The sequence below is a fragment of the Ipomoea nil genome, unplaced genomic scaffold, assembly GCF_001879475.1.
Source record: "Ipomoea nil cultivar Tokyo-kokei standard unplaced genomic scaffold, Asagao_1.1 scaffold3197, whole genome shotgun sequence".
Lineage (NCBI taxonomy): Eukaryota > Viridiplantae > Streptophyta > Magnoliopsida > Solanales > Convolvulaceae > Ipomoea > Ipomoea nil.
Window position 1 is genome coordinate 411590 of NW_017619625.1, and position 10645 is coordinate 422234.

The 10645-nt window shown below is 31.1% G+C and overlaps 1 protein-coding gene and 1 non-coding gene across 2 annotated transcripts; one reads left to right on the forward strand and one right to left on the reverse strand.

Moving 5' to 3' along the window:
- The first annotated feature begins 7333 nt into the window (after nucleotides 1-7333).
- On the forward strand, nucleotides 7334-8636 carry LOC109168349 (mucin-1-like). Its single transcript, XM_019317364.1, has 4 exons — nucleotides 7334-7405; nucleotides 7501-7908; nucleotides 8091-8207; nucleotides 8310-8636. Exons 2-4 carry the CDS (start codon nucleotides 7629-7631, stop codon nucleotides 8321-8323), a joined length of 411 nt encoding a protein of 136 aa, XP_019172909.1. The 5' UTR covers nucleotides 7334-7405; nucleotides 7501-7628; the 3' UTR covers nucleotides 8324-8636.
- A 1057-nt stretch (nucleotides 8637-9693) lies between these two features.
- On the reverse strand, nucleotides 9694-9775 carry TRNAS-GCU. The gene has a single exon. It is a non-coding gene; the product is annotated as a tRNA-Ser (tRNA).
- Nucleotides 9776-10645: the final 870 nt, after the last annotated feature.

Genomic DNA, 10645 nt, shown 5'->3' on the forward strand with positions numbered 1-10645 from the left:
AGGACATTTTATTTTTTATTCACTCCTTCCCTTTCAATTCTCAATCGTTCTATTCCTTCCTATCAAGCAATGTTATTTAAATTCCACTTTATTCTTTTCTCACGGAATTACAATTTCTTTCCCCCCTAATTTCCTCCTTCCAACCAAACGCTCTGTACCTTAAACAAATTAATAATTGTGTCTTATGTTATGAATTTATGTGCCTTGTGCTGTGAAATTTTGTGCCTATGAACACAAATTATGTACCTAAATCAGTTTTGAAAAATAAGTAAATATATATAATATGTGTATGTGTCTTGTTGTGATTTTGTGTTATGAAATTATGTATCTTACGAGTAAGAATTTTGTACCTCGTCGTTTCGGTCTAGCATTGTGGACCCTGGTACATAATATAAAGAGTAAATACCCAAAATGGTCCCTCGACTATAGCTAAATTCACAAATTGGTCCTCGACTTTCAATTTCAACCAATTAAGTCCTTAACTTTGTAATTTTAACACAATTTGGTCCTCTGTCTATTTGACCGTTTGTTGACTGTGATTTTTGAGGATATGTATGTAATTTCATGGTCCATCATCGATTTTGTAAGGTTCTGGTTGCATTTCCAGACCACACTGTTACATTTGAATCCACTGCCGAAAGCAATTTACCAAATACGGTCGCCTTGCTTCATCCTCCCTTTGGATTCAATGTAGTTGAGTTCGTACCAGAGCGAAGAAGACGATGTGTTTCCGAATCAGTGCAACGTCATCCTGGAGGCCTCCACGTGCTCCGACGAGAGCTGAAGGTTCTTCTGGAAATCGTCGATCACGATCAACAAACGGTCAAATAGATAGAGGACCAAATCGTGTTAAAATTACAAAGTTAAGGACTTAATTGATTGAAATTGAAAGTCGAGGACCAATTTGTGAATTTAGCTATAGTCGAGGGACCATTTTGGGTATTTACTCTAATATAAATTGCCATTTATGATTTGAGCATTGTTATTTTATCTTTAGTATTTGTGGCGTAATTTATTATAGGCTTGCAACATGCATTTACTTTAAACGAAAAAAGCAGTTTTTGATTAATTTCATCATGATCAATGTAGGTACATAGTCGATCATTTCCAATACCCTAATAGGAAATTGCTTTCTATAAATCTCTTGCCTCATGTGATTAAAGATTTGCCAGAATTGTAAGAAGAGGACCACTTAAAAGACTTCAAAACCAAACAGAAATTAAAGGGACTTAGTCAGACCATTTTGAATAAATTTAAAGTTGTATAAGGGCACCATCAATATCATCAACATAATAAATAAATTACACCACCAAATTGAAAAATATAACTCTTATTAATCAATTCCAACATAGAATATTCAACTTTATCTATCTCTATTATTTCTTTAGTTTAATCGTATTCACTTTTATCTAAAAGAATTATTATCTTATATCAATAGGTAAAAGCGGTAAGATACAATGCACAAATATAGTCATATTAAAGAGTTGGGTCAGACTTATTTTTTTGAGTAATAATTAAATTAATTATGCGGGCATTATCCAAATTCAGATTAATTTCACACGTACTGTCCCTATATATATAGTGAAGAATTAGAATGGAGTGATGATTAGTTGAGATGAAAAAACAGGAGAAAATATATATAGGAGAAAGTAGAAACAAGCATGTGTACGTTAATATATATATATATATATATATATATATATATATATATATATAGGGTATATAAATATGCATGGGAAGTGAATTGAATTGAAGCATTTCCCAAAGAGAGAATCGAATCAGTCCCCTTCCCTTTCTTTCTTTTTTGCTGCTTTTTCAGTTTGCTACAGCCCTCTTTACCACTACCCAAGAAAATGGTGGGTTGTGATCATCATATCTTAAGAGTAATGCTTTTCTTTTTCTTTTTTTTTTTTCCCTTGAATTAAATTCCTTTTTTTTTTTCTTATTAATATTCATTGCCATCATGTTAAGTATACATCATAATGAAGCATCTAATTTATACCTCCTAAGAGCATCTACATCAGAGGAGAAATGGAGGAGAATTCACTAATTTTGAGGCCAAAATACCATGGTGGCAGAGAGAGAATGGGTGGGGAGCATCTGCAAAAGTTGGGATATTACTTTGCCCAAGAAAAAGAAATTAATATGAAGGAAAGAGTACTAATAGAGAAATGACACCTTTTATATATATATATATATATATATATATATATATATATATATATATATATATATATATATATATATATTTATTTATTTATTTATTTATTTATTTATTAAATCAGTTTTGATTTTTTTTTCCTCTCCTCCCACATTATTCTCTTTCCTACTCACCCTTACATTCTCTCCCTAATATCCCCAACTAATAAGAATTGTCTAAAATCAGCTTGGTTTATGTGCCAACAAATATTGACACGTAATTTAAGTTTAGAGTTTACTTTATTGATGGAAAATAATATCTATAAGACTTTATATATATTCATCATTTAAAAGAAATTATAATACTATAACTGAGTTTGACGAAGATTAATGGTCTAAAAATAAGGATAAGATTCACTCTACTTTATATATGTTTATTGCCTTTAAACAAAATATTCGGTCTACCATGCATATAGGGTATTAATCACTGCCAATATATATATATATATATATATATATATATATATGCCCTTTGAATAAAATTGATGGAGACTTGAAAGCTTTAGTGATGGAGGTTGATAATACAGAAATAGTTTTATTACATGAACTTTCAAATCTTACTCTCTAAATCTTTCTCTTGATAGAACAGATATTGATAAATTATTTTTTTTATATTGATCCTAATATAAATATTTACATTAATATTTTGTGTGTAGAGTAAAAATTAAGAATAAAATTTAAGAGTAAATGTAAAATTTTCTTACCGAAAATGATGCGTTGGTGGTGGTTCTGTGGTACGATGTTCTTTACACTTGCACCTATAGAGAGAGATGTTGAAAAAATAAAATGAAAAAAAGAAAAATGACAGCAAAAAAGGGAAGGGGTAAGGGAAAAAGAAAAGAAAAGATATCTCCTCCCTCCCTCCATATATATACTAAAAAAGAAAAGATGGTCAAATTGGACCTCGAAGACTTCCTCTTCCATCATCAGCTTCGACTATCTTTATCGAAACTCTCTACAATTCCTTTTTTTTTTTTGAACCATTTTTTCCTTTGCCTATTATCATCACTTCCACTACATACATACCTTATTTCATCCAAAACCAACCTTATAAAACCACCAAACCAAACCCACGACTTATTATTCTACCCACATCGTCCTACGTGCCTTTTTCATTTTTTATAAAATATTTTAAATATATTATAACTACATGAAGATATTTGTGTGTGACTATAATTTAATCTTAACTATAGTATCTGCTCAATATGATTATATTAATATTTTTGATTAGAATAGACTTGAACTTGTAATTTTTTATTTAGAATGATAACAGTGATGTCACTACATTAACATATAAATAATTAAGAGTCATTGCACCAAATTAAGCATTTAGCGGTGATTTTTATGATGTTTAGCGGCGGTTACAAACCGCCACTATTGTGTTTCCCAACGGTTATTCAACCGTGACTATATAGTGTGTTGCGAAGCTTTTAGCGGAGATTTTTTTACAACCTCAGGAATTAGTTAGTCAATCATTTAGCGGCGATTTTGACTACATTTAGTAGCAGTTTCTGAACCGCCGCGAAAAATTGGTCATTTTTCTTTGTTAGCGTTTAGCAACATTTATATAACTGCTAGTAAACATTTTATTTAATTTTACCATAAATATTAGCGGCAGTTATAAAATTGCCGCTAAAATATATTTTTATTTTTAAAAGTACAATCAACTACTATGTAGTGTGATGACACCTCCGTAAGTGGTGGGAGTATTGATTCTTTGGACTATAAAAGATTAAGAAAGTATAGAACCACTTTCAGATTTAGTAATACAATTATTCTTTCCAAACTTCACCTCTATAACCAGTTAAGCTGTCAATGCAGGCTTAATAATACAATTATCAACATAGCGGTATGCGGTTTTTTCCATCGAAATGAAATTGTTGGAAACAGTTAATTTATGTCTCAAAAGATCATTGTTCAATACTGAACTTATCATTTTTCCAATAATTAATACATTAAGAATGCTGAAAACTACTAAACATAAATAATTCTATTTAGTAAGACTTGAACACCTGACCTAGAAATCATTAGATGCGTTTTGACAGTATTTAGGAATTAAATTATATAGTATTATATTAAAAGTGAAATTACGTATTTAAAAAAATTGTATTGTCAGTACCAAAATTGCACAGCACATTTTATTTTATAAAAAATTATTTTTATTAGACAAATTATTATTTAATTAAAATAATAATAAATTAAGTAAAGAATGAGAAGCAACGTACATAGAAGTTGTAGCCATGCAACTTTAACTTTAGCTTCGATTTCAGCTTCAGAGATACGTCCATTTTACGATATCTGACACACACGAGTGTACATCCTCCCTCCTACCACTCCCAACAAATATATATATTTTTATAATTGTAGATTTCATGGACCCGTTCTCTAGACGCACATCAAATTATATATTTTTATATGTGAAAAATTCAATTCAAAAACTTCAGTGTATTTAATGTTATGCATAAATTGTATTTTAAGTGCACAATTTGTTAGGTCTATATGTGGTTGACACTTTCTATATTCATTTATCTGTTCTAAATGTATTTCTTTAATTTTTATTGTAATTTCCTGTTACTTCTCATCTTTTGTACACTATTTATAATTTGCTGATTATTCATTAATAGTATAACACAATTACTTTATATCCTTAGATGGTATCAAGGACCTGAATCTCTTACAAAAATTGTTTTTTTTTTTTTCTCTCCTCTCCCCTTTTATAATTGGCGGCCACCACTCCTTCGTTACACAATTATGTTATTTATTTACTAATATATTATTAAATTTCTATTTTACTGCATTAGGATAAAGTAGAATTATTTACAGAATGGGCCATATATGGAATAGTGAATAATAGTGAGTAGGGTCGTTATAGGTATATTCATGCATGTAACAATTTTGTTGCGTTCCTTCTTAGCTTATCCAATACACATATACATACATTAAACATTCTAAAGCAGAACCTATATATGCACCGTGGCACTTCTGTGGACCCTTTATTCTGTTCCTTCTTATCCAATATTCATCAATCAAGCAAGCAACTATTTCCAAGTGGCATTACTATACACCTCATGATTCAAATTAACAAATATTTAATTTAATTTAAACTAAATTCTAATAAAGTTTGTCCACCATTATTAACTATTATATAGTGTGATGACGCTTTTGTTACCATTTTAAATGAGTAGTCACATGATAAAATTTCGGTGGTGGGAGCATTGATTCTTTGGACTGAAATAGATTGAGAAAATATAGAATTGATACTACCTTGTAAGAAATTAAGTGTTTCAAAAAAAAAAAAAAGATTTGTCGACCATTGAGTTTCTTCATGGTTGATTCATGACTTTACAACTAAATTAATTCAACAGATCCTACCTTATAAAAAAATTGAGTGTTTCAAAACATTGTCGCCAGTTAGTTTGATTTTGACTCTCGAATTTTAAAATCAACCAACAAATTTGGTAATGCAGAGTTAAATATGTTAACTTCTTAATAATTAGGGACTAGATAGCTAGGTTTGTTTTAAAAATTGATGGTCAAATGTGAAAAATTCAATAGGTCCAAGAATTTTTAGTGGAATTAACTCTTTAATTTAAATATACAAGTTTATTTTATTACATGAATGTATACTGTGAGTGTATATATATATTGATCAATACAATTAAAAGTGAATATAAAAATAAATGAACTCTTTAAATTTGCTTTTCACTTCCTTTTACATATAATGTTAACTATCATATCCAACACAAATTTGGTCACGCATTAGTGAATTACACCCTACATCACACTATACTTTGTTTGACATATTTACATTATAAAATGACAAATAGTGTTTATAATAATCAATGTGCTTATATTTAAACAATAATGCTTACAAACATTATATTAATAATGATATCATTAAAATGTTTACAACAACATTTCACTTCTTTGATTTACAAGAAAACATGTAGTCGCTACTTAAATGTGTGCTCTTAATGGAACTGAACTTATGACCTTAATCGGCAAATGTAAACTATTATATATTGCCCATAGTTGATTGACTCAAATTAAGAAGACTAATAGATAGTTTTCAACATTCAGTTCTGCTTTTAAGATTGCAGAATATGAGATTATTAGGCTTGCATGATTAATTAGTCATAATTTGATGGTTTGGCCATCCAAGTTGATGGTTAGAATATTCTGAATCTCTAAAAAATAAATTTAATTTCAACAAAACAAAATAACTCTACATATTTGAATGAAAGACACATGTTAAATAAAGTACACCAAATCGCGACATCAATCTCAAGATCGAAGTGATTGATCAAGCAATAAGTACAAGCAGTACATTTTGCACTCTCTAGTGTATAGTTAATTTTCACAAAGTGAAACCAGACAATATAAGTGGAGACTTGTTACCCCTTAGTTTAAAAAAGGTTGTTCCATATTCTTAAAATGGAACTCCCAATGCTATAATTATTTTAGTACTTTTCTTGAGCAAGAACACTTAACAAATTTGTTGCAAGCAACAAAAATTTAAGGGACACACATCATTAAATCATATGGATGCAGGGCTACTCACTACTGCAGACATATATATGACATAATATATATATCCCATCCCTCTAGAAGCCGCCTAAAAAGAAGCTGTAACAGCTAATAACTTTATCAAATTTCACAACAGCTAATTATTCTTTCTGAAAGGTTGAATCCCCAATCTCGAGAATCTCCACATCCCGACCGGACAGAATATCTAGGAGGATGTAAATCATGGTAACTCAGGTGAACACACACAATGAGTACTCTCATTTTAAAAGATTATTCCCATATTACTGTGGATGAAACTCGATCCCTGATCTTTCTTCCCAAACTTCACACAACAACTAATTATAATTTCTATGTTTGGAATCCTCAGATCTCTCATTTGTTTTTATTTTATTTTATTTAATTATCCCTTTTTCCATAATTACTTTTATTGTTTGTGATGTGATTCCATTGTTGAAGAAAGAATATGAAAAAAGAACAACCTTAGCCCTCCGGCCACCACCTTGATACTTGATACTCTCGAATTCCGAGGAACTTGCTAGTATATAAACCTCTCCAACCACTACAAAATATTCACCACCATTTCATTTCTCTCCTTAGATACCTACCTATTATATTATATAATTCTTCAAATAAAACAACCTTAGCTTTTTTTTTTTTTTTTTGTTTTCATTGTACTGAGGTTAGGCTTTGTTCTTCAATTTATTTCTTCATGCAAATTCCTTTTTTTGTTTTTTGTTTTTTTTTGTTTTCTAATATAATATGTTGGGCATGCAGATCAGAGAAGATGAATAATAGGCCAGGAGACTGGAACTGCCGGTCATGTCAGCACTTGAACTTCCAAAGGAGAGACAGCTGCCAGAGGTGTGGAGAGCCGAGACCCGGCGGCGATAGGGGTGGCGACTATGGGAGCTTCGGCGGCGGCGGCTCTTCCTTTGGAGGGCTCACCGGCCCCGATGTCCGTCCCGGCGACTGGTACTGCGCCGTCGGCCATTGCGGTGCCCACAACTTCGCCAGCCGCTCCAGCTGCTTCAAGTGCGGCGCTTTCAAGGATGACTCCTCCGCCGCCGGCTTCGACGCCGACCACGTCTCCAGGCCCCGACCCGGTGGCGGCTACGGCTTCGGCAGCGGAAGTGGCGCTGGCAGCCGCACCGGTTGGAAGTCCGGCGACTGGATTTGTACTAGGTATATATGTCTCCTACAATCATATTCCTTTTTTCGTACTCCATATACTAAATCAAGTTTCTTTGGATTTAAGAAACCCTTTATGTTTATAAGTCAAATTAGTATGATAACACATTTATTATCTGTATAGAACAAATACTATCTTATAAAAACCATAACTGATTCAAAAAATATATATGCAGGTCCGGGTGCAACGAGCACAACTTTGCTAGCCGGATGGAGTGTTTCCGATGCAGTGCGCCCCGGGACTCCGGCAACAAGTATTCTTACTGAATTCAACGTCGATTCTCCATTTTTGGGTAACCAAAATATCTTTAATTTTTTTAAAGTATATATTAATTATTATTGTTATTAAAATAAGAAAAGTGAACATTTTTTGGTGCTTTAACTTTTGAATTCAGGTTTCACAGTCTAAGAGAGAATCAAGAAAGACGATCCAGTCAAGAAGATAGTATCGAAGCTCATGCTTTTTTGCCACTATCATCCACCAACTTTGTTTTTCTTTTTTCTTTTTTTTTTTGTCCGCTATATTTTTATTTTTATTTTCTAGGCAGCATTTAGATTAAATTATCTCAAGAAAAAAAAAATTATGTTCGTGTGAGGAGTTGGACTCTTCATTTTGTGAGCTTTAGTAATGTTAGACATAGCCTTGTACTTCGATCTGCTTGTTTCAATCTATTTAATATCAATGTGTGTTATTATGGATATATAAATCGAGTTTAATATAATATATTCTTAGTATTTTATTTTAATGATATTTTAGCTTTGCGAATCTTAAAATTTTTAGAAATTAGATAATATAAAATGAAAAAAGAAGAGTACGACGACCGACGTGAACACTGCATGATTAAAATGCATAACATCTTAATGCTTTTTATTCGTACATGGACCACAAGTGGAAAATGGGTTTTGTTGAATCAGATTTATGCATTTCCATACAAAAATAGAAATATAATTGATTGTAGAAAAAAAAAAAAAGGTTCTTTGCCAAATAATTGTACGTGAGGAGTAAATATATTTATAATATGTGAAGAATATAAATTAGTACTGAATTACTAAAGCATATCAATTTGCTTGATATGATAGTTATGCATGAGTGATAAGTGTGTGAATGTAAATATTGTTATCACATATTAAATCTCATTTTATTTGAGAATTACATCAATCTTGTAGAAACCGCTATATAGTTGTGTTGTGTTTTTAGGGACGGAGTTAGAAAATTTATCTCAAAGGAGCCAAGATTATATAAAAAATTTACAATGTCAATCAACAATAATTCAACATCAGCACCGATCATACATGATATCATTACATATATATATATCATACATAATTATACTATGCATATATTATCGATAATAAATTTTAATGATAATTTATATAACAATTGGCATAGATGTCAATCGATACTTTATAATTTTCCACATAATACAAAATATATACAATGATACTCTTACTTGTCACTCTTTTATCAAATAAATATTGTTGTCATTTATTTTGTTGGCAATAATTTTTTACATAATTAATTGATATTCATTTCACTAATTAACTTAATATTTCAAAACTTGAGGGATGAAGGCAAAACTCAAAATCACAAATTAAAGAACCAATATTAAAATTAGCTTTTACAATTTCAAAACTAGTCTATTGAATTAGCAAATGTACATCTTAAAAGTGTAAAAAAAAAAAAAAATAACTAATTACTTGATTTATTTGAGCCAATTTTTTTTTTTTTTTGAAAGGATAGGTTTGGCATCATCTTGGCCGTTGGACTCAAAATTTATCCGTTGCCTGAGAGATTTGAACTCCCGCGGGGAAACCCCATGTACTTAGCAGGCACACGCCTTAACCACTCAACCAAAGCAACTACTTACATATATGTTTTGGGTTCATTTGATATATATATATAGTAGAACTAAATAAATAAAATTTGAGGGGGCCAAAAGAACATTTTTATTCTAAATATATATACATCAATATTTATTAATATTTTTGGGTAGGGTGGGGTGGGATGGGGGTGGCGTGGGGGGCCAAGGGCCCCTACCTACCCACCCATGTATCTCTATCTTTGGTTGTTTTCGTTTTCAGATACTGTTAATCGCAATTTAAAAAAGCTTGAAGTGTTTTGAAGAAATTTTAATCAAGTTTTAAGTCAATTGAAGGAATCCATGGGAGATCACAGAGCATTAATAAGCATTTTGGAGCTAGATGGAGCATGGACTGCCTCTTGGACACCCGTCCCCAAGGGTATATACCAATCTTCCCTATCACTTAATTAGGGTGTAAAATAACCTTTTAGCATTATATTATAGTCAATTCTTAATTTTAATTTGTTTGTCCAAATTTATTATATAAAAGTTTTTGAGTCTATATTTCACTTATTTTTATTGGGTGAAGTTTTTTACTCGAAATGATAAACTTATTCAATAAATTAAATGAATATATACACACACAACTCATATATATATGTATATCGTGGCCAAAAAAGCAAAGAAAAAACTATGAGACAACAGCTTGGCCACAATTATGCAAAGATGTTTCGGATGTTGATTTTATTAATTAGTTTTTTTTTTCTTTAGCATTCCCTCAAAAGAATTATCAATTTATCACACCAATAACCTAGCTAGTTAGCACCAAGCACATTGTGCTCATATGACATGTAATGACCTCTCTCATGTGGGAGGTCATGAGATTGAGCTTCAGTGGAGGCGTTGTTAACTTTGTGTGCTTCATTAGG